Source organism: Rhinopithecus bieti, unplaced genomic scaffold (assembly GCF_001698545.2).
Source record: "Rhinopithecus bieti isolate Rb0 unplaced genomic scaffold, ASM169854v2 scaffold_28547, whole genome shotgun sequence".
In the NCBI taxonomy this organism is placed as follows: domain Eukaryota; kingdom Metazoa; phylum Chordata; class Mammalia; order Primates; family Cercopithecidae; genus Rhinopithecus; species Rhinopithecus bieti.
This window is the reverse complement of record NW_016813480.1, coordinates 1,578,979-1,606,738: the sequence shown is the minus strand read 5'-3', so window position 1 is coordinate 1,606,738 and position 27,760 is coordinate 1,578,979. Positions and strand designations below refer to the sequence as shown.

The following is a 27,760-nucleotide window of genomic DNA, read 5'->3' as shown; positions in this document are numbered from 1 at the left end:
CTGATGGATGGACTCATGTATGCTACAAACCTGAGTTTGAAGAAGCTGAGTAACGCAATTCTAATGATTTTTCTTTTCTCTTGGAAAGGAGTATTTATTATGGTCTCTTAATGATTAAGAATTAGATTACTGAAATCAAGACATAGGAATAGCTAAGGTTTTATTTGTTATCACTATTTGCTGGGCTGTTATCTGATTTGGAAAAAAAAAAAAAAAAAAGTAGAGAATTGACTGAGGTCTTTTTTCTGTGTTTAACCTTCCAGTTACCTGATTTATAATATTGCCAGCTGTCACAGGTGCTTTTGTGTATATAAAGAGGAGGAAGAACAAAGATTTGTCCTCTCTTCTGGCTCTAGCCTCCTTTTGTTTGGATTTAGATCTTGGTAGAGAGACCTGTCCCGCTCCTCTCTTCTGGCTAGTGAGTCTTCCACAAAAGCCACTGCCAGGAGCCAGTAGGCTCGCTCAGGAAGACAGCCTTTCAACAAGGATGTGGCACATAAGAATGGAAGCTGATGGTGGTCCCATCTCTTCATACAGAGAGCCTTTAAACAAGGATGTGGCACATAAGAATGGAAGCATACATTCTTCTGTTACTTAGAGCTCAGGTTCTAGAGTTAAGTTACATGGATAAAAGGAAGCATACTCTTCTCCCCAAGCAGCAGCAATCCACTGTTGCCTGACAGCTTCTGACTGGCTGCAGAAGGTGCAGGCATCCTAAATACATAGACCCTAACTTGCATAAATAGCGTCAAACAGAGCCAGCTTAGTGATCCAAGGCCCACTTGATCTTTAGACCCTGAAGAGTAGGCGTCCTTTGCTACCCTGTCTCCCTATTCCCATCATGCTCAGACCCCAGGCAAGGTTCAAAGCAGTTGAAAATGGGCTTTTCTTCTAGTGATGGCTCATTAACTAATATCCTGAGTCCCAACTGGAGAAATATCGTGCATAAATTACATACCACCTTTTTTCTCAAGGAGCTTAAAGTGCTTAATATGCGTCAGCTAATGCTCTTCCACATCCTTCCAGGTTAGTGTGAGACAGTGGAATCCCCATGAAATGAAAAGGAAACATGACTGGCTGCCTGTGCTTTGGGTCCCAACTCTGTTGGTGAATTGGTTTGGTTGGTATAGAGATGGGGTTTTCCCTTGACCGAATTGACTTTTTCCTCCATCAGCCCTGGTTTTGGTATGGAGAAAAACCTCCCTGAGACCGCATTCTCATTCTTCTCAGCTTTCTTTCACAACGAACTGTGCAAAACAGGATAATACCAAGAAATTGAGTTAAGTGTCTGGACTGTATATTAATACTCAGAATATGACATTTTAAGTGTTAAGGCCATCATGCCATGGAAACAACCTAGGTTTTCAGTGCATCTTGCCAGAGGAGCCAAAAGTATGGGCTCAGAGTTGAGTGCCACCCTCAGTGCTGTAAATCAAAACATGCCACGAATGGGAATGGACATAGAACCAGTTCCATAGGTAAAGTTCTAAAATTTGCTTTAGTTCCAAAAAAGATATTTGTCCTTTTCTTGCCTCCCAGAATCCAGAAAATGTCCCCTCATCTCTGTCCCATCTGCTCCTGGCTGGGCCCTCAAATGTAGAAGGGTGAGCTGGGAAGCCACTGAAATGGCATTGCTGAAGCCGTCCCCCTCCCCACCCACATGGTGAGTCTCAAATTCTTTCTCATGCCTTCTCCCAGTTTCTCTTTTCTCCCTTGCTTTCTGCTTTTTTCCTTTTCCTCCTCACGTGTCTTAGGCCTGCTAGAGGACTCCTGAGATGTTGCTCCGGCCAGCCAGTGATCCCTGGGGCTAACGGGCTTGTTGCCCTGGGTTTTGGGCTGCGGGGCTGGCCTAGTGGGGTCCATGATGCATTGGGTGATCAGTGCGGCTCCTGAATCAAACTAGTCCTGTGTGCCCTGAGGTGGCGGAGGTTGGAGCAGGGCAGTCATCGGGCTTAGGAAGGATTTCTCTAACACTGAGTAACATGAGGATTTAGCAGTAGTGTTCTTCCCTTGTCACTATTTCTCTAGCTGGAGTTACATTCTTGTTAGTCAAAAAAAAAAAAAAAAAAGCACTATTAAAAAATCACAAAAAGCAGCTGGCTCCCATGGAAAGGTAAAGGTGTAAACTTATATATGCATAATACTGGCAAAAGCTAGTTTCCCGGGGGTNCCTTGCTTTCTGCTTTTTTCCTTTTCCTCCTCACGTGTCTTAGGCCTGCTAGAGGACTCCTGAGATGTTGCTCCGGCCAGCCAGTGATCCCTGGGGCTAACGGGCTTGTTGCCCTGGGTTTTGGGCTGCGGGGCTGGCCTAGTGGGGTCCATGATGCATTGGGTGATCAGTGCGGCTCCTGAATCAAACTAGTCCTGTGTGCCCTGAGGTGGCGGAGGTTGGAGCAGGGCAGTCATCGGGCTTAGGAAGGATTTCTCTAACACTGAGTAACATGAGGATTTAGCAGGAGGGGTTTTCCCTTTTCCCATTTTTTTTTCTTGGGTTTTATTTTTTTTTTTTTAAAAAAAAAAAAGCACTATTAAAAAATCACAAAAAGCAGCTGGCTCCCATGGAAAGGTAAAGGTGTAAACTTATATATGCATAATACTGGCAAAAGCTAGTTTCCCGGGGGTATAAATACACATGTGCTTCTAGAAATAAGGCTTTGTGTCAAACTCTAGACGGGCGGGGTGGAGTACAGGACCACCGAGTTGTAGTCTGGGGGCGGGGAGCAGCACGCAATTTTCCTTTCCAGCTCAGCGTTGTCGTAGGTGAACCTGCGCTTGCCTTCGCTGATGTGCCCACAGCTGGAATGGCAGAAACTGGGCCTGCTGGCGTCAGAAAGCCCCGACTCCTTACTTTTACTGGTGACTCTCAAGCTAAAGAAAGAAAGGAAAGAAATCAAATGTTCAAAATTAGTTTTTAGAAAACAAGACACTAAAATCCACTCTTTCTGAGTGCGTCATTTGTTCATACCTGTCCTAGAGTTCGTGGTTTTTGAACCCCCCCTCAATTGCTGTCAGATTTCCTCTGTTCTAAAGCTGCACACGGCCTCCCTCCTAACAGCTGGGTGTCATTGGGCAGAAAGACAGTGGCTGGGGGAGGGTGTGAAATGTCTGCTAAGATAACACAAACCTATAATCCAGGTGGAAAGTAACTCCAAGACTTGGGAGCAGCCCTCTCCTATTCTCGGGTCAAACAGCTTCTGTGGTAGCCTGAGAAATGCCTTCTGCCCTCCAAAATATTCAAATTTTTCATATTTTATATCCCTTCTGGCCTCCAGAACTGCAAGAGAATAAATTTCTCTTGTAAGTTGCCAAGTTAGTGGCAATTTTTTACAACAGTCTCAGAAAACAATAGAGCTTCACACACACAGGTGAGTGCCCCTCTTCCTGTCGTGCCTGTGTTCTAGAAGAGGAAACGTTTTCAGTTGTGGTGCTACTTGTCACCAGCAAGGCTCAAGGGTGGAGAAACTTGCTTCTGGGTCCTCTACGTTCTATCCAGACTGGGACAGACACCTGAGGAGGAAGGGCTGCTCTTGCCCCTTTAATATTCGTTTGCATTTTTTATTTTCAAGAGATCTGGGATGAGGAAGGGAACCCGTGAAGCATGTTTTAGACTGGTCTGGACTAACATGTCCATGTTCTATATTTTCAGTCTCAGAGTAGAGGATGCAATTTATGGCTTATGTTTTTCTTTAACAAATATCTAGATAAAATTAGTCACCACCCATTTTCTGAGGTGTTCCAAAGTAGGAAACAAAAGAGCATGTATCCCACCTTCCCCTTTGATCCATTCATTCCTCGCTGGTAACTCTGATCGGCTGTAGCTCAATTCTAATACCACCGTGCTCATGTGAAGAGGAAACAGCACACAGGTGTTCGCCTGGAAATGCCCGTCTTTCCCATTGACTTGTGGTCGATGAACTGTGCTGACTACATCACTTGGAGGCACTTGTTGCCATTCTTTGATTTAGATCAGGGTTCAAAAACTATAACCCATATCTGCCCACCTTGCTGGTGTTTTTTTTTAATGAGAGCTTTATGGAGATAGAATTTACATACTGCATAATTCACCTATTTAAAGTGTGTCAGCCAATGGTTTTTTGTATCGACACAAGTTGTGCAAACATCACCATAATCAACTTTAGAGAGCTGCCACCATCCCCCAAAACTCCTACCCATCAGCAGTCTTTCTTCCTCACACCCTCCAGCTCCAGCCCAAGGCAACTACTGGTCTACTTTCTGCCTCTGGATTTACCAATTCTGGGCATTTCATATAAAAGGAACCATACAATATGAGATATTTTATGACTGCTTTTACTGAGCGTAATATTTTCAAGGTTCATCCAGGTTGTAGCATGCATGCATACTGCATACTTTTTATTGACAATTTTATATTGTGTGGATATGCCATATTTTATTCATTTAGTCATCAACTGATGGATATTTAGGTGGTTTCTACTTTTGGCGATTATGAGTAATGCTGCTGTGAACATCTGTATGCAAGTTTTGCTGTGGACATCAGTTTTCATTTCTCTTGAGTATATACCTAGGAGTTGAATTGCGGAGTCTCGGGGTAACTGTTTAACCTTTTAGGGCAACAGCTAAACTGTTTTCCAAAGTGATTGCACCATTTAACATTTCTACCAGCAGTGTAGGAGAGTTCCAATTTCTCCATATCCTCGCCACACTGACTTCATCTAGCTTTCCTTATGGGCGCGAAGTGGTGTCTCATGGTAATCTCGTTCCCTTTTTTTATCCCTCTGTCACCCAGGCTAGAGTGTAGTGGTACAATTGTGGCTCGCTGCAGCCTCAATCTCCCAAGCTCAAGTGATCCTCCCACCTCAGCCTCCCAAGTAGCTGGGACTAAAGGCACATGCCAGCACGCCCAGCTAATTTCTATAATTTTAGTAGAGACAGGGTTTTGCCATGTTGCTCCTGGACTCAAGTGATCCACCCACCTCGGCCTCCCAAAGTGTTGAGACTACTGCATAAGCCACCACGTCCAGCCCGTCATGGTAGTCTTGATTTGTATTTCCCTAATGACTAATGATGTTGAGCATCTTTTCATGTACTCGCTGGCCATGCTCACCTGTTTCTGTAAATACAGTGTGTGGGAACACAGCCATGTCTTCTTGATGATGTATTGTCTACGGCTGCTTTTTATACTATAATGCAAGCTTGCCCAACTTGTGGCCCGCGGGCTGCATGCAGCCCAGGATGGCTTTGAATGCGGCCCAACACAAACTCTTAAACTTTCTTAAAACATTATGAGATTTGTTTGCAACTTTTTTAGCTTATCGGCTATCATTAGTGTCAGTATATTTTATGTGTAACCCAAGATAATTCTTCCATTGTGGCCCAGGGAAGCCAAAAGATTGGACACCCCTGCTAATGGCAGTAGGGAACATTTGCTATCTAGCCCTTTAAAAAAATGGCTGCCCACCCCAGATTCAGGTGAAAGAGGAGCAGGTTCTGCCTTCGGGTGAGACAGGGAACAGGAAGGAACATCCGACAGGCACAGCTTTTCCCAGTCCAGCACTGTTGCGAGGTAGCGACTCGCACAAAGAAGCTGCAGCGGCATTTGGTGGTGCATAAGACTCCTGACAGTGGTGGCCACGGTGTGGAGGGAGGAGCTGGTGGACTGGTCAAGCCAGGGCTTCGTGGAGAAATTGTCAAGTGAGAAAAGGGTGCCAGGATGAAATGGGAAAGTCATTCATCTGCAGGGGCTGAGTTCTCAGGGTGCAGGTCTTAGCCCTGGAAAACAGTACTGGGACTCCTCATGTATCAACCCTGCCGGCATAGGAGTAACAGCAGGGGCGTCCTCTCCCACCGCCGGGAGCGTGTCTCCGTCTGCACCATGCACAGGCGGGCACATCAGGCTTCTTTCCCTGAGGCACTGTGCTTCCCACGTCTGGAATGCCTGTCTTTGCAAGATTTTCTGCACGTTTTCCCCAGAGCTTGGTGCTCATATGTCCCACTTGATGTTCCCCTTTTTTTGCCCTCTGAGGGGAAATGCTTTTCTGCAGCGTCTGAACACTACAGTTCAGGAGGGCAAGTAGTCCTCAAACATCCCTCATGACACCACCTATCCCCAGCATCTCCCCTCGTGCCCTCCATCAGCTGATCACAGAAAAGATACCCGATGCTTACTCAATCTTGAGCGAGGCCTTGGGTTTGCTGTCAGTCCAGGTGAAGCGCTTCAGCATGGGAGAAGCCAGCAGAGTGCTGCTGTCCCCCTGGTAGTCCTGGGGGGAGAAGGAGAAAGGTTATACTCTTGCCTGGCCCAGCGCGAGTCCATGCTGAGCCTGAGGGATGATCCTGGGATGCATCTGTTGATCCAGGCTCTGCCTCACCCTCCACAATCCCCGCCTATTGAGGCAAAGCATTTTCTCTAAGTTGGCCACTACAAACTTGACCTGCTGCAAATCATGTCTGATCCCCAGTGACTTTGAGGCCCTTCCTGAACATGAAGTAAATACATTTAAGCAAAAGGGAAAATGGCAAGTAACAGGTTAACATTTTCCATAGTAAACTGTGATGCAACTTACTGCATAAAGATACTAAAACTAATTTGGCAGATCACGATTGACTGTGAGTATGCCATAGTAGCGGTGGCCACCATAGACACGAATTCTAAGAAATCGTAAAGACATGGTTTGATTTTTTTTCTTAAACTTGATGGAATTCTCAGCCCCCACCCCCAACCCCTTGGATACAGTCTCCAGCAATTAGATTTCCTTGTTGGTTTCTCTTTGGCACTGAGTTTCCTGCAGACTCTTTACTACTTTGTTAATACAGTATGTTCCAGTAAGTGGATCCCACACTTGATTAACCGAGTAAACACCTAAGCAAACAAAGAAGCTGTCATCATTCACCACTGATTTAGGGTTGGAGGGTGAAGGCTGAGAATTCTTTCACGTTTTGCTCAGTATTTTTCCCTCGGCCTTGAAAACAATGTACCAAGCAGCCAAATATATCCATATACTTTACTTTTACATTCTTCAGCTTATTTTTGATGCTTAAAATATTTAAAATAATCTTTCCCTTTATCTGGTGTGTCTGATAAGGTGGTGGTGTTCTTTTTTTTTTTTTTCAAGGATGACTGTGCTTGCCTCAAGGCCACACTGCTTGTAGTGATCACCTTCACACTGTTGTTGGCCTTCCAGGCCCTTTATGGGACATGGTCATTGCCAGACTTCTTTTTTTTATTTAGAGAGAGTCTCGCTCTGTTGCCCAGCCTGGAGTGCAGTGGCATGATCTCAGCTCACTGCAACCTCTGCCTCCCAGGTTCACGCCATTCTCCTGCTTAAGCCTCCCTAGTAGCTGGGACTATAGGCACCCGCCACCATGTCCAGCTAATTTTTTGTGTTTTTAGTAGAGACTGGGTTTCACCGTGTTGGCCAGGATGGTCTCGATCTCCTGACCTCGTGATCCACCTGCCTCGGCCTCCCAAAGTGCTGGGATTACAGGCGTGAGCCAGCGTGCCCGGCCTCACCAGCACTTCTGAAACGTTAATGTGTGCAGGAATCCCCTAGGGATCTTGCCAAGGTGCACCTGACTCAGTGGGTGTGGGTGGGTGCTGAAAGCTGGCATTTCTAGTCAGCTCCTAGGTTGTAGGAACCTGCCTATCTGGAGATCACACTTTGAGTCCCAGAGGCTGCAACATCAGAACTGCAGTATCGCTCCTGCCCATCCTCCTCTCCTCCCCTTAGCCCCTCAACCCCACATCACAGGGCTTTAGAGAGAAGAGCTGGTGAGGCCTCTTGTTTGCCAGGCTATACTGGTTGCCTTCTCCCAGTGTGGCTGGGTAGGAACACGGCCGTTCAACCTGCAGAGCCTCAGGGGAAAGGAGCGTAAGGCTTAGGTGGACCCCTCCCCACCTCAAGGCTGCTTGCAGGAGAGCGCTCTCCGTTACATCACAAAGCCCACCACCCACACAGCTGGGAGTTCCTCTGTTACTCTGAAAGCAAAGCTGCATCACTGACAGCTAAGCAGCTTAGAAATACACAATGGAGTTTCCTAAGGGTCTAAATTCCTACCACGCAGGGACTTGGGTCCTGGAGCGAGTTCATGGAACTCTACTTTCAAATTAGCTCTGCACAACTAGGTCTAGTTGTCAGTCCTCCCAACACTGTCATTTCAGCCACTCCTGAATCCAGACGCTCGCTGACCAAGAGCTACCACACTACTGGCGTTGGTGTTCAGAAGGGATCTGAAGAAGGGGTCTGTCAGCGTGCACTGGGTACCTTAACTTCATGACTTACGTCAAACATGGAGGTGGCATTTGGTAAAAGTTCTTCAAAGGTTTTGATTCTTTCCAGGCTCATGAACTTGAAAGCATTTACATATCTAATGAAGAAACAGAAAGAATTATCAAGACAGGAAAAGGCATTCAGCTGTAATGAGTCAGGAGACCACAGGCATCCTATCCCAGCTAAGAGGAACCAACACACCAACTGGAATCACCTAACTCCTGAGGCCCCAGTCTCCCCGCTGTGACCCCTGGGAATCCTGACGGCATTGCCACTGCCTCCCGTGGTTGTCAGTTCACATTCTGTTCTGTTGAGGAAACTCCCAGAGGGACCTGCTCAGGTCTGTTGTGAAATCAGAGAATGTCAGGCCTAGGAGAGCCTGGAGGCATCACCTGGTCTGAGTGCCCAATGGTGCAGGAGAGAAATGATGTGCAGGGAAGCGATGACTTTAGCGGGTACTCCGAAAAGGATGTGAGGCGGCAGAATGACCTGGCATGGCTGCATGGCTAAATATTATTTAATGGCATCATCGAGTGCTAGCGCCAGGCTTATATATTTTTTTCTGTGATTACAGATTGGGAGAATTGGGTAGTGTTGTATGATGTCCCTATAACTACCTACTGACTTTTGTTGATGATCTATTAGGAAGGACTATTGGAGACATCCACTCTGTGGTTACTCACAAGGCAAGTTCACCTACTGACTGAATTTCTCAGTCCCATACTCTGTCACTCTCTGCCAGTCCCAGTGTCTCGGGCAAGCTCCCTACTGGCCTAAGGCTAAGCCCCCTTAGAAGGGTCCACATGTAACTGACATGCCACCCACCCCTCCCCTCCCTCTCTCAAACCCAGCCAGACCTTGCCAATTTATTTAATCCGAACTAGTTTTCCCAACTTCACAAAATGATGACTCATCTGCTTCAGCCTCTTGGGCTGGTTGTGAGGCCTGAACAGTGAGGCTGACCTGTAATCCATCACGAGTCTGGATGTGCCACTGGGTTTCTTTGAGTCCTGTCACAGGTGAGTAGCAGTATTTTCTTTTTTTTTGGAGACAGAGTCTTGCTCTGTCACCCAGGCTAGAGTGCAGTGGCACGATCTCAGCTCACTGAAACCTCCGCCTCCCTGGTTCAAGTGATTCTCCTACCTCAGCCTCCCAAGTAGCTGGGACTACAGGTGCATGCCACTGCATCCAGCTAATTTTTATATTTTTAGTAGGGACGGGGTTTCACCATGTTGGCCAGGCTGGTCTTGAACTCCTGACCTCAGGTGATCCACCCGTCTCGGCCTCCCAAAGTGCTGGGATTCCAGGCGTGAGCCACTGCGCCCGGCTGTGAGCAGTATTTTCTGACTGCTGCAGCTCCTTCCCATATCTTCCCTGGTGGCTGAACTGAGGTCAGAGCCAGAGAGCTGTGCCTACTGCAAAGAGAGATGCTAGAGGTCCATAGCACGGTCTGGAAGCCCTAAAAAGAGTCCTGACTGCATCGGGTACAGGGAGGGAGGGTCAGAACTGGGTTAGAAAATTATTCTGCCACTTTCTAGCGACACAGTTTCGGCAAGCCTTCCTCCCGGGGGCCTTAAGGTCTCCGTTTATGTAACAGGAATGATATGTTCTTCCCAAGACTGCTCTGAGCGTAAGAGGAGTTGATAGAGGGAAAAAGCCTAGCACCATGCCAGACCCAGCACGTGTCTGTGTAACCATCAGCCCTGCCCAGGTTTCATGCATGCGTAACTGTCAGTCTTGAAGTCAGGCCCCGGGGCCAGCAGTGGCCACAGTACATATTTGTTCCCTTGCCTTGCCCCTTCTCCAGTTCCCTCTGCAGTAATACGGGATAGATTCATTTGTTAGGTCAAAACAAAGCAAAACAAATGAAAACACAGCTCGCTTTGTTTGTTTTTTTTTTTTTTTTTTTGAGACAGAGTGTCGCTCTGTCGCCCAGGCTGGAGTGCAGTGGCCGGATCTCAGCTCACTGCAAGCTCCGCCTCCCGGGTTCACGCCATTCTCCTGCCTCAGCCTCCCGAGTAGCTGGGACTACAGGCGCCCGCCACCTCGCCCGGCTAGTTTTTTGTATTTTTTAGTAGAGACGGGGTTTCACCGTGTTAGCCAGGATGGTCTCGATCTCCTGACCTCGTGATCCGCCCGTCTCGGCCTCCCAAAGTGCTGGGATTACAGGCTTGAGCCACCGCGCCCGGCCAATGTTTGTTTAGTTTTATCTAAGGTTTCACCAAAAAATTCAATGTCGTGGGGAAAAGAAAAGATGGGGGAAGGTTCTCGAATAAGATAGACAAGAAACTTAAGAAAATGTAATCTGTTATTCTTAATTGGATCCTGCTTTTTACAAAAAGATGTAAAGACACAGGTGAAATTATGGAAACTTGACTATTAGATGGCAGTAAGGAATTTATTTGGTGTGATAATTTTGGTGTGGTTTACACAGGAGTATGTCCTTCTTTGAGTGCAGTCACGCAATCATAGCTCACTGCAGCCTCCATCTCCCGGGCTCAAGTGATCCTCCAACCTCAGCCTCCTGAGTAGCTGGGACTACAGGTGCACACCACCACATCCGGCTAATTTTTTTTTTAGTAAGACAAGGTCTCTCTATGTTGCCGAGACAGATTTTGAACTCCTAGGCTCAAGTGATCCTCCCACCTCAGTCTCCCAAAGTGCTGTGATTACAGGCACAAGCCACTGTGCCCAGCAATAATAGCCTTCTTCCAAAATGTATACCAAAGTATTTAGGAGTAAAGTGCTTTTATGACTTAAGCCTCCTTTTAAATGATTCAGCAAAAGAAAATCCAGAACAAACACAATCATAGAGAGTATAATAGACAAAATAGGGCAAAATGTTAACAACAGCTGAATTTAGGGGATGGGATATGGGTGATGATCACTACACCATCTTCCTTCCTTCCCTCCCTCCCTCCCTCCCTCCCTCCTTCCTTCTTTCTTTTTCCTTCTTTTTTTTGTTGGAAAATTCTGTGATATAAAGTTTGAGAAAGAAATCTTACCTGACATCATCAGAGCTTTCTGAATTAAACTTCGGAGCTGAAATACCTTCCTTGAAGAAGTCCTCGGAGAAGGCAGGAGTTGAGTATGTAAACCCACTGTTTCCTGTCAGTATGGCATTGATTGGGATGTAGTCTTTACCATCCTAAAATACCAAAGATAGAGCTCTCATTGCATCAATTCTGACTTCAACAATTTCTACGAACCATTATGTCAACTTTGATTTGTCATTCGCACAATCTTGGTTGTGTTTTGAGAAGACAATTCTGTACATACACACATATACACACATACACACACTTTTTTAAAACTTCTCATCTTAGCTATTCTATTAATAGCTCTTAAAAAAACAAATAAAATGCCCCCCAATGTACACTCAAAGGCATTTTGATGTAGATAAATTTAATTTTACCTGTTGTACATTTGCTTGAAGCAAATCACCTAGTTTTTCCACAAGTTCTGCAAATCTTGGCCTTTCTTTTGGGTCTCTGTGCCAGCAGTCCAGCATGATCTGATAGCTGGTGGGCAAAAACAGCAACAGAAATAGCTGGAGAGCAGTGATCATCCTATGCATTGCCTTACATACTGCAAAGGGAGGGCTGTCATCCGCACAAAGACCAAGCTTTCTGTACTATGTGACCCTGCTTCATTTTTAGGTTTGGGTTTATAGCACCAGCACTTAAAAGGCTGTCTGGGCCAGGCCCTGCAGTCAGTGGAAAACACGTCTACCAAGACAGACTAACCAGCCCTCCAGAGCTCATGGATACCCAGGTTCTTTGTTGTGCCTGTGGCCTCTGCAGGTGGAAGGTCTGAGTTCTGTGACTGAAACACAGCTATTCGGAAGGGAAACCCCACTGCTCACTGCAGTTCAATGTGAAGTGGAGTACTCCTCCCTGCACTTTCAGATGTAGGACAATGTCCTTTAAGTTTAAAAAAAAAAAAAAGGTCATACAGCCATAAATATCAATGGCCGAATAGTTTGTAGTACTTATTTCATTCTTGGGTTGCAACAAAGGTTGGTTTAGCTGGCTTCTTAAAAAGCATGTGGCATTTCCAAGTCCTCACACTTCCCTTGATGGACTAAGCAGTGGAGACCGGTGGGGAAGGTCCTGTGTACGTGACTGTGTCATTTCCAGAAGCTGAAGCCCCTGTGTGGAGTTTCTGGGGCTGTGAACAAGGTTCCTGTGTGCGGCTGATCATTCTCCCCCAGCACTGCAAAGCCGCTGTTACAAACTGGCCTCCCACCACTCAAGGCACACAGTACAGCCTGGGCACCTGGATATGAAAACACTTGTCCTAACAGCACAGAGGTCAGATCTTGTCCTGGGATTCCAATGTCAACAGATTCCTCTGCAATTCTTCTCTTACTTATTATTATTATTATTATTATTATTATTATTATTATTATTTTTGATGCAGAGTCTCGCTCTGTCGACCAGGCTTGAGTGTAGTGGCGTGATCTCAGCTTACTGCAACCTCCGCCTCCCAGGTTTAAGTGATCCTCCTGCCTTAGTCTCCTGAGTAGCTGGGATCACAGGCGCCCACCACCACGCCTGGTTAATTTTTGTATTTTTAGTAGAGATGGGGTTTTATCATGTTTGCCAGGCTGGTCTCGAACTCCTGGCCTCAACTATTCACCAGCCTCGGCCTCCCAAAGTTCTGGGATTACAGACATGAGCCACCGCGCCCAGCCTCTTCTTTACATTTTAGATGTAAAGGCATCAGGCTCCTCTCTTGGGCATGTCTGCATGGAATCGAGGTCTGTACCTACCGCCCTCTCTGAAAACCACAGGCCAGAGGTCCATACACACACTGCACTAAGAACTGATTCTCCTTGAACCTCGCGCTCTTCAAGGGATGTTTATTATACGTTACCTCTTCTCTCAGAAGATGGTCTGGATGAAAAAGGACTCTGAGTCACACTCAAATCTGAATGGGCTCCGAATTTGATTCCCACCCAGAGGGTGGGAATCAGGCTGTAAGCACTGTGTGGGCAGGGCCTCATTTCCACACCTCTCGCCTACCCCAGGGCAATAAATATCTGCTAAAAGAAGTCAGACTCGTCTCCGGGAAGAGATAACTCTGCTCCTTCTGTGAATTCTTCAGCTGTACTGCAGACATTACTTGTGCTGGGAGATGCTTGTTGCTGGGGAAACACCCTGAGAAACCCCAGTTTGTATCCTCCCTCAGACACTTCTTAGAGGCACGCCTTTAGGGGGCGCCAATGGCTCTAGATATCTCTTAAGTATATTCCTATTTTGTTTCAAAGTATATGAGGTGGCTGCCAAAGGCAGTAAGACTACAGGAAGGTAAAAAAAAAAGAAAAAAAAAAAAAAGAATCCAGGTGTGGTGGCTAACACCTATAATCCCAATGCTTTGGGAGGCCATGGTGGGACAATTGTTTGAAGTCAGGAGTTCAAGATCATCCTGGACAACATAGCGAGACTTTATCTCCACAAAAAATAGAAGAGTTAGTCAAGCATGGTGATGCATGCCTGTAGTCCCTGTAGTACAGGAGGCTGAGGCGGGAGGATCACTGGAGCCTGTGAGGTTGAGGCTGGGCTCCAAAGAGAGGCCTTCAGGCAGAGGCTCTGGGCTCGTCTCCTCCCGCACCATCGTCTCCCCACAGGATCAAGCTGCTGTCTGGGAGAGGCACCATCCTGAGCAGGACACTCCCTGATTTCCCTGCTGACACTTGTAAACGGAACCATCTACAACCACTTGCTGTTTTTGACTTTTGACTCTTGGATTCTGATTTTTAGTTTCCACACTTCTTGCCTAAAATCCAATGTGAATCATCTCAGCAAACACCAAAGGAAAAGAAAAAACAAAATCAAAAAATTCATTGCTTATTCCCTTATTGAAAGACATCTGATTCAACAGTATCTGGGCAAGGAACCAGCAACTCAGTGTTACCAGATTTTGTGCCACTAAGTAAATAGGTTTAGTAAAGTTAAGAGACATTAGTTTGCATCCAAGCTGGGGACGAGGGGCCTCCAGGAAGTTTTCTTTCCAAGCTATCACCCAAGTTCCCAAATACACACCACTTTACGCCAAGTTCAGATCACAGAATCCCAGCTCTGAGAAGCTGCACTTGGTCCTCACCCAGCCCTTCCTACTGTTAGAACAAACAAGAAGGAAATTACTCCATCAGCTTTCACATGCTTGAGAAAATGTCTGAAGGTTTGAAGTCTGGCCTTCTGAAGAAATATTTCACCAGAGCTTCTTACTTTTTAAAATTTCTAAAATCTCTTCCTCCTCAGAATTAAGGAACCATACCACTCTAGGTCGCTTGAGGCAAGGGAGCTACCTGAGTGAGGTTTATGTAAAGACTTGAAGGTTTGAGCAAGTCCAAGGCCATTTTTGGTCCAAAGCTGATGTGACTTTGTACCTCTGAGTTATTTCCGACCACAGCCTGGGTATGAATGGGAAACACATTCTGCAGGGGTGTAGGATGGTGCTGTGGTCTCTGGACTCAGGCTGAATTCGCTTAAGTTATTACCAATGCAGCCTTGAGCAAATCACTTACATGTGTGGTGCCTGTTTTCTCATCTGTAAAATAGAAATCATGGTAGTCCTACTTTATAGGACTGTTATGAGCATTAAATAAATTAATGCTTAAAATAGTGGCACTTATAAGCACCAAATAACTATTTAATCAGTATTATTCAATATTGTTAAAATAAAAACTAGTTTCAGGCCAGGCATGGAGGCTCACTCCTGTAATCCCAACACTTTGGGAGGCCAAGGCCAGTGGATCACTTGAGCTCAGGAGTTTGAGACCAGCCTGGCCAACATGGAGAAACCCCATCTCTACAAAAAAATACAAAAATTAGCCAGGCGTGGTGGCACATGCCTATAGTCCCAGCAACTCAGGAGGCTGAGGAAGAAGCATGACTTGAACTCAGGAGGTGGAGGCTGCAGTGAGCTGAGATCACGTCACTGCACTCCAGCCTGGACAGCAGAGCGAGACACTATCTCGAAAAAACAAACAAACAAAAAAAACCCAACTAAACTAGTTTCATACTATTTAGAATTTATATGGAAGTAAAAATAAAATTAATTTCATACTGTTTTCCATTTATTTTATGTAAAAATATTGTTATTTAATAATAACAATTAGTAGTAGTAATTGAGAGCTTACTCTTGAGATTTTCAGACTATGTGAAGATTGGAAGGACACATTTAATTCAAAGCATGAGTGGCCATATCAGAGAAGCATTTCTTCTGAGGAATGTGGGGTCTGTTCCTAATTCAACGGCCCCTGTGGTCTAGGGACATCAGTCCAGAGGCTTGGGTTCTAAATGTCTCCTCTGCTTCTCAGCTGACAGACAGCACATTGCTTCAGGTCTTGGCATCTCAGTTTCATTACTTGCTAAATTCAGATTATAATAGCTGCCCTGACCACCCCTCAAGGTCTCTGGGAACTTCAAATGAGACTATATGTGGGAAAACACTTAGAAAATCATAAAGTTAATCATCTAGCTCTATCCCCAGCTCTCAGAAACAGGCCTTGCCTCAGCTCCCTGTACTTTTCTGATGAGGGCACCATGCACCAGTGACAAGAACAGGTCCCCTCCCGCTTCCCTATGCTTGGGCAGAGCTACCCAGCCCTGCTGTTGGGCCTGAGTCTCCCGTCCACCTCTCCAGTTCCCCATTCTGGGCCTGACCTACCCTTACCCCGAGATGATGAAGGAAAGAGACAGCGACTTTGCCCTTTGGCCAAGCCCACACTTCCTGCATTCCCTGACTCCTTCTCAAAGGCCAGCCAGTGCTTCTGACAGGACCCCATTGTGTGGGTGGAAGGGGAGGGCCCCTGCCAGTTCAGGAAAGGTGGTGCCGCCTCAGGGAGGCCCAAGTCCTTGTCAGCAGCTCCACAAAAGTGCAAGTGTCATCACATTCCTGCTCAGGCCTCAAAGTGCAAAACATCCACAAAGCCCCAGGAAAAAAAGAGTGTCCAAGAGAGGCAAGCAAGTGCAATTTGCACAATGGAGAAAGCCTCACCGGGACACCCCAAAAAGCCACGTGACCAGGCAGCTCCAGACAGCTGCTGGGCCTATTCCTAAAGGATTTTTTTTTTTTTTTGAGACACAGTCTCACTCCGTCGTCACCCAGGCTGGAGTGCAGTGGCGTGATCTTGGCTCACTGCGATCTCCGCTTCCTGGGCCTAAGTGATTCTCATGCCTCAGCCTCGCAAGTAGTTGCCACCAGGCCCGGCTAACTTTTGTAGTTTTAGTAGAGACGGGGTTTCACCATGTTGGCCAGGCTAGTCTTGAACTCCTGACCTCAAGTGATCCGCCCGCCTCTGCCTCCCAAAGTGCTGGGATTACAAATGTGAGCCACTGCGCCCGGCCCCTATTTCTCCTGAAGGATTCTACGGAACTTGTATTGCCCACAAAGCCTTCTGTGAAGCATAATCATGACGTGAGGAAGTTCCCCTTTTCCTCTCCAAGACCTCTTCTGCAGACCACATCACCCCCTCATGGGTGTTCCGTGCAGATACAGGAATGGTGATCACATCAAGGTCTGGCCCTCCATCCCTAGGGCTGCTAGGTCTGTGTGGCTCCCACTCTGTGAGTGAGGCCAAGGCCTTGCATTCAGTTCCTGGGTGGCCTGTTTGTTTGGCCTGGATTCATACCTAGAAACTGAGTTTCTAACTTCAGTTCCCAGCTAGAGCCCTTGAAAAGTCATGTCCGTGGTCAGGAGAGGAAATAGGTAGGGATGGCTCAAGGGCCATGTGCCCCCCTGGAAGAAAACACTCCCAGCCTATCTGGGCCTGACGGGCTGAGGGGAGCATCTCTAAAGGAAAGAAGAACCTGGGCATCTTCCAAGACTGGGACTCTAAGAATCCACAAAACATCCCCCCTCAGGGATGCCCTGGTGAAAAGCGAGCTGTCAGATGGGGAGCGGAGGGCACCAAGGGCTCACATTTCAGGAGTAGAGTACTCAGGAGCTCTCATCCTCATGCCTTCCCTTAGGCGACTGCAAAAGTCCTCATCCATTTGTACTCCTGGGTATGGAGACCCGCCTGTGGGAGACAATGTGGAAAACACAGGGCCTATTATGGCTTCAGGGTACAAAAGGTCAAGAGGGGACAATTCAGTGTTTCTTTCCTCCCTTTAAAGTGATGTCTTAGTAATAAATTTCCAGTGATCACAACAGATCTCAATGGACAGTACAACACACGGAGAAGCTCAGCCAGTCCTTGCTGAGGACACCCGCTCGGTTGGGTGGTCACATGGTGTGGGGCTGGTGCCCACAGGCCATTCCTATGGCTACTCCTGCCTGTGTGGTCAGAGGAAGAGGTGTCGTCCGAAGGGTCCTGGTCTTCTCCCCACAAGTAACTAAAGAAGCCCCATCATTAGAGACTCATCCTTTGGGTTAGCGAGTTTTCTTTTTTTTAAGAGATGGGTCTCCCTCTGTCACCAGGCTGGAGTGTGGTGGCATGATCTTAGCTCACGGCAGCTTCGAACTCCCGGGCTCAAGCAATTCTCCTGCCTCAGCCTCCAGAGCAGCTGGGACTCCAGGTCCTCACCATCATGGCACTTGGCTTAGGCTTCTTTTTAAAACGCCAATAGATTTGGGATAGGCTACATGGGAATCATTCACACTTGGGTGGGAATGACTTTAATTCACTCTCTTGCAAACTTCCTACAGTACCAGGGCTCTAGGAGTTGTGACAGGCCCGAGGGAAGGGGGGCTTTGGGCTCCAGGGCTGGGCTGAATGGAGTGGAGTGGGGTGGGGGCTGCCCGTGGTCAGGAGTCTGCAGACCTAAGAGCGTCAGAGACCTAAGAGGCCTAGGCTTTGCCTTCTGCCAGTTTTACTGCCCAGGATTCCCCTACAACCTTTCCTTTTAGGGGGATTCTTGCCAGGGTTGGGGGTGGCAAGGCCTTCTAATGCACTCTTGTTCTAGCCCTTGAGCCTCATCTACCTCAGCATTTGTTTGTCTGCACTTTCTAGTGATTACTGCTGGTAGGAAGCAGCTGGGAGACGTGTAGTGCTGGCACTGTGTCATTGTGGGGCCACTGCAGCCGCCAAGCTGCTTTCAAAGACTGGAAGCAACAGGTGCCTGTCATCGAAAGCAGGGGAATGATTTTCACACATTACAGGAAACCAGGGATGTTACTGGGTGACTTTTATTTGCTGTGAAAGGCAAATTTTTGGCAAAGCCCAGAAGACTCTTGGCTAGAACTTGAGTTTTGGAGGCCTCAGATCATCACTGTGTGTCTGCAAGCAGATGTGGGCTCCGCACGCATCTGTGTGCTTTGAACAGGGCTTCTAGCCACCCATAGTGGATGTTTTTGCAAGCAGAATCAATACAATAAGTGTCCTTTACTGCTTATCCTGTATCATCCGGTGTCCAGAGCCGTATCATATGTTAACATCAGAGGCACTGGAAAGGTCTCCTGTTTCTAACACTTTCCTCACTGGGTTAGCTGAGCTTGTTATGGCCTTTCCTAGGAAGAAATTTTGAGGTGGTAGGAGATGCGGGGAGGTAACGGGTAAGGGCGTTAGAGGTGTGCGTGTTGAGGAATTGGAAAAGGACAGAATCGGGCAAAGTACAGAAAAAGATAAACCCGACTTCAGACTTTATACCCATCTGACCTTGCTCATGATCGTATAAAGCCCTTTTACAGTAGAGGGCGTGACAAGCATATGCCATTACTCATCTGAGAGTCTACATGGACCCATGGCACCCTAAGAGTTTTTGTTACAGTAGGAGCTAATCTAAAGGCTATCTAGCCAAAGGACATTCAGCAGAAGATGCAGACATTTATTTCTGGGCTGTTTGATCTCCTCCTTCTCCCAAATTTACCTAAGGAGAAGATTTCCCACAGCAATACTCCGTAAGACCACACGTCGCTCTTGGTGCTGTAGATTTTGTCAAAGATAGATTCAGGAGCCATCCATTTCAGAGGAAGTCGAGTCTAGAAGAGGGCAAAGGGGCCTTGAGCAGAAGGGCATGAAAACAAAGCACATTCAATCCAAGTGCCCATGGGGTCACCTCCCAGATAACATGTGGCCCATAAATCATTTCCTAGAGCAGTTCTGGTTTCTGACACAGAGAACACCACAGTATGCAGTGTTCCACTAAAAGAGGGAGCTCGAGTGCTATGCTGAGTCCAGTGAAGGCAGTACATGCTCAGTAAGCCCCTCTGATGTGGTCAGCATGTCCTTAACTGCATGGCTCTGTGAGAAATCCTCCCCCACAAAGAAAGCTTGCACTCCACATGGACACTCAGGGCTTGGAAAAGGAAAAGTGATCTGAATTTGAGGATATCCTGAAAAATGGTGGTGATTTCTAAAAATGTTTCCAAAGAAGGAGGATTTTAAAAGCATTCCTATGCAAAAAGACAAGATTTCAAAAGTCACTGAATAGGGAGAGTGTGCAAAAGCATCAGAAAGAAGAGAAGGAGGCCGGGCGCGGTGGCTCAAGCCTGTAATCCCAGCACTTTGGGAGGCCGAGACAGGCGGATCACGAGGTCAGGAGATCAAGACCATCCTGGCTAACCCGGTGAAACCCCGTCTCTACTAAAAAAAAATACAAAAAACTAGCCGGGCAAGGTGGCGAGCGCCTGTAGTTCCAGCTACTCGGGAGGCTGAGGCAGGAGAATGGCGTAAACCCGGGAGGCGGAGCTTGCAGTGAGCTGCGATCTGGCCACTGCACTCCAGGCTGGGTGACAGAGCGAGACTCCGCCTCAGAAAAAAAAAAAAAAGAAAGAAGTCAGCGTTGAAAGAGAATATACAGTTGGTTTTCAAGCATGTAGACAAATCTTCCTCTCTTTCAGGTAGCAGGAATCCCAGTGAGTTAGGCCTCACCACTTTAGGTGATGGGGACTGATGGGAGGTATGGGATAAAGGAGAGACAAGGAGAAAGGAAGTGGGAGGGGCAGGGAGGCTGACACAGATACAGATGAACGGAAAGGAGGGGTGGACTAACATGAAGGTTGATGCCATCTTTCCAGACCAGGGCCCCAAGGAAAGTTTGTTTTCCTTTATTTTCTTTTATTTTTACAAAGGGTCAATGTGAAGTCGTATGTTTTGCTTCTATACAAACAGATTGTGGTGCAGTGGCTCTCAAAGTATGGTCCTAGGACCTGCTATGTCAGCACCTTCTAGAACAAGCATGTCCAATTCCTGGCCCGCAGGCCACATGTGGCCTGGGACAGCTTTGAATGCAGCCTGACACAAATTCGTAAACTTTCTTAAAACATTATGAGATGTGTTGCAATTTTTATTTTTTATTTTTATTTTTTTAGCTCATCAGCTATTGTTAGTGTTAGTGTATTTTATGTGTGGCGCAAGATAATTCTTCTTCCAATGCGGCCCAGGAAAGCCAAAGGATTGGACACCCTTGGTGTAGTAACTGGTTAGAAATGCAAATTCTCAGGCTCCACCCAAGGCTTACTGACTCAGAAACTCTGGGGGGTGGAAGGCTTGTTAGGCCAGCACACTGTAGCATAACACGCCTTCTAGGCGATATGTATGTTCAATTAAGTTGAGAACCACTACTGTAACTCACTGGCGCCCAGACACAAGCTTAACCCTCAGGGTATATAGGCTGGAGAAGGGAGGACATGGGAGGTCACCTACAAAAGTGAAAAATAACACTATGTCTGAAAACAAGCAGGGAAGAGAAGCCAGTGCGAGCCAGCAGAGAGATGCTAGGCATGGAAGGCCACGGGAAGTAAACAGTCTCCTCCATAGTCAGCTACTGCTGACAGTCTTCCCCACCCTTTCCTGAGACAGATACACCTGCTGAATCAATCACCCGGGTTTATTTGAGGGAAAGAGTCCAGGCTGTTCTTTTCAGTAGTACAAGGAATTTCCCCAGGATTCAAAGGAAGGTTATGCTAAGGTCTCACCCAGGCCCCACCAAACACTTCTCAGGTTAGCAAGTCTCATGCAGCGCTGCCCAAACGACAGGTGGCAGGCCAGGCATTAGGGGAGAGCAGAACCAGGAGACAGTGGCCTTTCTGAGCCTTACACAAGGGCTCTCTGGGATGCTGCTCCTCTGGACTGCTTGTCTTCACAGAAAGCCAATGATGGTTTTCAGGGACTACAGCTGAGGAAGTGTAAATATTTACCATTTCTGTTGTTTAAAAGTAATAGGACATAAATGAGTCAAATAAGCATCACACTGACTTACATCTCCTTTTCTCACATAATCGGGGTTCTTATAAATATCCCGGGCGAGGCCAAAATCACAAATCTTCACCACATTGTTCTCAGATAAAAGAATGTTTCTTGCTGCCAGGTCCCGATGAATGCACTATAATAAAACAGCTGCATAATCAATGCATTTCCTTAACCTAACCAACTAATTTCCTACACCTCTGCGTCATTAATCTTAATTTGGGAATCCATTTCCCATGCTGTGAAGGGAGCACCTCTCAGTGCACACTGCTACCATAAACACGAAGAGCTTCTCTACAAATACAGGTCCCCAAGCCCCTAAAGTCAAGACATGTTCTGAATCTCCTGGGCTACTATTCGATCAGTGAAGCTGGTTATCTCAGATTTATCAGTGGGCAAACTTTCCCCACAGCCTTTTATCCTGAGCTGCCAAGATGAGATCTTTCTTCAGCTGCAGTTTTGTGGGAGGGCCCCATACGGCTACATGAATAGTAGCTCTCCTATGAAGTCATGTGTTGCGATTTGGGCCAGATTTGAAAATGCGCCAGAGGGTACTGTGGAGAGCAGATGCCAGATTGGTCTAGTCTGACACCTGTGAGTTTTCCCCAGAATTCAGTTCTATCCACCGGTATCCACGACTCCTCATTCTCAAAACTCCTCATATCAGGGCAAATCAAGGTACTTGCAGTGGTGTTTGTTCTACATTTAAGAACACAAGTATCAGCAAATACTAGGAAAAATGAATTTACAGCAGAGGTGTGTGTCCAACCCTGGCCAAGAAGAAAAAACAGTGAACAGCAAGACTGACCTTTCTGGAAGACAGGAACTCCATGCCTCTGGCCACTTGAAAACTGTAAGAAATCAGATCTGCCATAGTGATGGGCTCCTTGTAGAAACCATCAGAATCTGGAAAGCATTAGAACCGTAACTGTTTGTAATGGCTCTTGTTATCCCACCAAATCCCAGTTTATTGGAACAATGTTAGCAAAACATAAAACACACCAACAAGTAGATCAGAGTTCATTTTTAAGAGTATTTGAGTTTCAACATGAACACCAGAGATTTTTTCCGGGCCTCCAGCCCATTTTATCCCAGCATGGGGGCAGGGGTATGATCCATTAGGATGAAAATGCCTGAGGGGAGAAAACGGCACAGTTCCCTGTCAAAATTAGTAACTCTGTAAATAATCTTAATTCAAATCTTATCTCCTCAGGACATTACCATTCGAGTCTCCCACGGATGTTTATTAGAGTGATAAATAAGAAAAAAATTTCAGAGATGCACAGTATGTTGTAAAAATATCTCAGCGCGTAGGACAGGAAGGAATTAATACCTACCCTCCTCTTCCTCAACATCACTCAGACTTTTATCTTCCTGAAACCCAGAGCTCGCAAAGCTCTCGCTGCTGGTGACACTGTCTAGTCTTGGTTTCTTGCCTTGTTCCAGGCCTGGCTCCATTTTTTCTTTCTTAGGCTCCATGTGTAATGCTGCATCCTTTGAAGAGACCGAAAAGGACCCAGGTAAAAAGGAGCTCCAGCACAGCGTGGGAAACCAGTTCCTCAACTGGCAATTGCCTGATGAGAAATGCTCTCATTTCACTTCTCAAAATGGATCGTGAACTAGCGCAGGGGCCCTACAGTGTCCAGGAGCCTGACTACCTCTGGGGTTGCAGAGTCTCTTGTGCTCTTGCCTGGGCTTCTAGACAGCATCTTAGATCAGGTAAAAAAAAAAAATTAGTAGTGGTGGGTATTTCCTGAATGCTTGCTCTGTGTGAGCCGGTATATTAAAAGCTTTAGGTACATTTCTTGTTTAATGTTTCCAAAACAGGTTCAGAGAAGTAAAGTAATCAAATTCACACGCAGCTAATAAATAGCAAAGCTAGCCGGGTGCAGTGGCTCACGCCTGTAATCCCAGCACTTTGGGAGGCCGAGCCAGGCAGACTACCTGAGGTCGGGAGTTTGAGACCAGCCTGACCAATATGGAGAAACCCCGTCTCTACTAAAAATACAAAATTAGCTGGGCATGGTGGTGCGTGCCTGTAATCCCAGCTACTCGGGAGGCTGAGGCAGGAGAATTGCTTGAACCCAGGAGGTGGAGGCTGCAGTGAGCCGAGATCACGCCATTGCACTCCAACCTGGCCATGAGAGCAAAACCCCAGCTCAAAAAAAAAAAAAAAAAAAGCTTGAACCCAGGATTGGTCGGTGCCCACGTCTGTGCCCTTAACCACTCTTCCATGCCACACGCCATCTTGTGAAGGATGACATCACTGCGAGGAAAGGGTCCCCAGCATGCTTGGTGCTTCACTCTGTAACCCCTAGGAGGAGTTATAAGAGAAGGCTATAGTTACCAATTTCTCAGGTTTCCTTGGGGAGGGAGGGAACATGGACATTGCTTTTTTTCCTCTTCCATTCAAAACAAAGATACGAGTTGATTCTAACAAGGGTAGTAATGGGTTTCACCCTGGACTGCGCATTCAAGCCCCGGTTCATCTGGCTCTTCCATTAATCATGCGATCCTGGGCAAGTCACCTTACTTTTCTGAGTTTCATTATCCTCTTCTGAAAAGCTCTTTTATGCTATTATTTTATGATTCATAAGAAAGGAGTTGTCGGTTCTGGGTGTTCATGGGAAACCAGAAAAGATTTTTATTGCCTTTTGTAATTCATCTAGTAACTATGACACTCTAAAAACCTAGCACTTTCAGTGGCTTTATAATTAGACCATGTTCCTAGCTTAGATTCTGCTAGACAGCAATACTGAGGCAGAAGCAGAGAGGGACTGGGGTTCAGTGGTGTCCCTTGATCTATTTGCATGGTGTGGCAGTGCTAGGATTAATCCGCCTCCCCCATCCTTCCTGGGCTTTTCTAGAAATGGCACAAAGCAAGAGCAATCCCTCCACTAGAGGGCACAGTGGGAGCAAGCAGAGCACAGGGAGAAAGCTTCAGGAAGGACAGCCCTAACCTAGTCTAAAAGCCAAAAGGGCCCCAAGGTTCCCAGTCCCTGAAAAGGGACCTTCCGGGGTTGCAGAGGGAGGCAGGCCTCAGAGTAAATACCCACTGCCATCGCAGGTAACCCACCTGAGGGCAGGTAAAGACTTTCACTATTTGTTATTGTGTTTCCACAATGCAGTTATACTGGATTCTGTTCATTTGGGGACTGGAATTTTATTTTTCACAAGATCTTTTGCGGGACAGAAGGCATCAGACAAAGCACTGGCAATAGCGTGGGGAGAAAAAAGCTCCACATGCTCACTCAGGGCTCTGCATGTGAAAACTCTCCCTGGGCAGCCTTCGTCCCCAAGGCACCTAGAAGTCATAGCCTAGGCACGTCCCCAAGGACCAAAACTCAGGCTCTCTCACTCCCTTCCTGACTCCCAATCAATGGTATATTCAGCTTTGCTTATCAGTACCACTTTGGTTAAATAAAGGTAATTTACTGAACTCTTGGGACTCTGGCAGAATATAGTGAATTTATTACAAACCATATTTAAGGATCCCAGTTAATTTATTTGGAAAATGAAGTATTCCATTTGCAATTTAGCCTTTTGGTTTTGTCTTTCCTTTACCTTTATCTTCCAAATACGAAAGACAGCCATGGATTTTCCACAAAAACACTAAGCTCCACCAAGTTGCACAGGGAGGCAAATCATTAAATATAGCCAGAGAAGGAAGCAAACTCTTCAAAACAAAGGACGCACAAACCCAAACGTTCCATCCTGCCCAGGTCCCTAGGGTATTCTGCTGGCTTAGCGCTTCCTGAAGTCAGTCCAAAATTTCAGGACTAAGGGGAATTTGTACTGCCCTCAGCCCAAGGCACCACTTTCCACTTTTTCTTATACTTTTTTCACCTTATTTAGTGTGGTGCACAGAAAAGGCAGTGGAGGAGGAGTCAAGGGAGCTGAGTTCTTTCTCCTTCTGACTTCACCTCATGGTAGGTGTGAGTCCTTAAGCCAATCACTTGACTTCTCTGAGCATATCTACAGCCTGCGAGTATGAAACAACTGATCACAAAGATCCCTTTCAGCTTCAAGATTCTAATTCTTAGGCCGGGCACGGTGGCTCACACCTGTAATCCCAGCATTTTGCGAGGCTGAGGTAGGTGGATCACCTGAGGTCAGGAGTTTGACCAGCTTGGCCAACATGGTGAAACTCTGTCTCTACCAAAATATTCAAAAATTAGCTGGGCACTGTGGCAGGCTCCTGTAATCCCAGCTACTCGGGAGGGTAGAGGGAGGAGGATCACTTGAACCCGGGAAACAGAGGTTGTAGTGAGCTGAGATTGCACACTGCACTCCAGCCTGGTGACAGAGAGAGGCTCTGTCTCAAAAAAAACAAAAAAGGGTTCTAATTATTAGAGGACCTGACTTAAACCTGGGGAAAATGATGTTCTTGCATATATTGCCTGTCTGGTAGAACACCTCTGTCTTTGATTAGATCAAAGTTTGAGGGATGAGAGAACTGGCCAGCTGTCCAGTGGTTCTTATTTGTGTGTGAAGATTCTTGTCCACATTATAAAAATGGGCATCATTCTTGGATTTCAGACATTTTATCCACCATGTAGATCAGTGGCACGAAGTTGGACTCACCCAATTTTTCTATCTTAGTAGGTCAATGATGTTGATGATGATAATGACAGTGGTGGTGACGGTGATGATTAACATTTATTGATGGCCAGGCGTGGTGGCTCAAGCCTGTAATCCCAGCACTCTGGGAGGCCGAGACAGGTGGATCACGAGGTCAGGAGATCGAGACCATCCTGGCTAACACGGTGAAACCCCGTCTCTACTAAAAAATACAAAAAACTAGCTGGGCGAGGTGGCTGGCACCTGTAGTCCCAGCTACTCAGGAGGCTGAGGCAGGAGAATGGCGTGAACCCGGGAGGCAGAGCTTGCAGTGAGCTGAGATCCGGCCACTGCACTCCAGCCTGGGCGATAGAGCAAGACTCCGTCTCAAAAAAAAAAAAAAAAACAAAACATTTATTGAATGTTTACCTGAGAGATTTTTATTCTCCCAATAATCCCATCAGCTGGATTCTATTATAAGCTTCATTTAATAAATGAGGAAACTGAAACAGACAGGTTGAGTAATCTGCATTCCCAGATTTCATGAGAGGTAGAGACAGGATTTGAATCCAGGAAGTTTGACTCCAGAGTCTCAGTGCTTAACCACCACACTACATGGGTTCATCACCAGTGTTGCTGATTACTGGTTAATAATGTTGAATCACTGTCCTTTGGACTTCTTCAGCTCAGAGAAGGACACAGTATTGGTGCCATACGTCACACTGGCAAAGTTTTAGTAAATTATTTCTCTTCCATTCAATAATCTTTTTTTTTTTTTTTTTTTTTTTTTTTTTTGCGATGGAGTCTCACTCTGTTGCCCAGGCTGGAGTGCAGTGACGTGATCTCGGCTCACTGCAACCTCTGCCTCCCAGGCTCAAACGATTCTCCTGCCTTAGCCTCCCTAGTAGCTGGGATTACAGGCGCGGGCCACTACGCCCAGCTAATTTTTGTACTTTTACTAGAGACGGATTTTCACCATGTTGGCCAGGCTGGTTTCGATCTCCTGACCTCACAAGATCCACCCAACTCGGCCTCCAAAGTTCTGGGATTACAGGCGTGAGCCACCGGGCGCAGCCCAATAATGTCTTTTAAACCTTGTTTGCCCTTAGGTCTTGGGTCCACATGTTCCTTTTACTACACAGCTTTTATTTAGTGATAAGGCTGGTTCAGAGTATATGTAGGGATGACATGGGTAGTGAGGGTGTCAGGAAGTGGGAGAAAGGGCAGTAGAAAGGAAAGATAATGCTTTCTGTCCCTAGCCCCATCATTGGTCTACTGCTGATTGTACAAGTCACTCAGTTGATTTAGCCTTAGTCAAAATCTAACCTAATAAATGGAGACAATTATATTAACTATTATTTTCCTTAAAGAAATAAGTGACTTGTGTATGTCTGCGTGTATATACACATGCACACATATATAGGAAGAGAAAGACAGAAAGTTATTGATAGATATTTAGATAGGTGGCTAGTAGATTTACTCTCAAATTATGGCTGCATACACACAAAGGGATCAAATGATTCTCTGTGCTATCCACACTAGAGTGTAACAGATTATCAGGGGGAAAAAAAACATGAAAAAAGGAGAAGCAGCAGAGATTGAGTTTTAAGCTTAATCATTAACAGAACAATACAGGTTTCTCTTGCTTTATGTTGCTACAGACTAAATGAAAACTCATTGCTATCTTTAAAATACTCCAACTTTTAAAATCCTTACCTTGTTGAGAAAAAATAAGTCACGTTTGCTCTTGAGGTAGTTGGATAGATTTCCATATTTGCAGTATTCAACAATCACCATCAGAGGCCCTGCAGCC

General features: G+C 46.3%; 1 protein-coding gene across 1 annotated transcript in view; it reads right to left on the bottom strand.

Moving 5' to 3' along the window:
- Positions 1 to 2,183: 2,183 nt before the first annotated feature.
- FLT1 (fms related receptor tyrosine kinase 1) overlaps positions 2,184 to 27,760 on the bottom strand; it is a 200,486-nt gene continuing 174,909 nt past the window's right edge. Inside the window, exons 20-30 of the mRNA XM_017848483.1 lie at positions 27,664 to 27,752; positions 22,725 to 22,881; positions 22,196 to 22,293; positions 21,401 to 21,523; positions 19,067 to 19,178; positions 17,178 to 17,277; positions 11,662 to 11,767; positions 11,252 to 11,394; positions 8,259 to 8,343; positions 6,145 to 6,239; positions 2,184 to 2,868 (exon numbers count right to left, since the gene is read on the bottom strand). Of these exons, the coding sequence (XP_017703972.1) occupies positions 2,667 to 2,868; positions 6,145 to 6,239; positions 8,259 to 8,343; positions 11,252 to 11,394; positions 11,662 to 11,767; positions 17,178 to 17,277; positions 19,067 to 19,178; positions 21,401 to 21,523; positions 22,196 to 22,293; positions 22,725 to 22,881; positions 27,664 to 27,752 (1,310 nt within the window). The 3' untranslated portion in view covers positions 2,184 to 2,666. The remainder of the gene's footprint in view (positions 2,869 to 6,144; positions 6,240 to 8,258; positions 8,344 to 11,251; positions 11,395 to 11,661; positions 11,768 to 17,177; positions 17,278 to 19,066; positions 19,179 to 21,400; positions 21,524 to 22,195; positions 22,294 to 22,724; positions 22,882 to 27,663; positions 27,753 to 27,760) is intronic.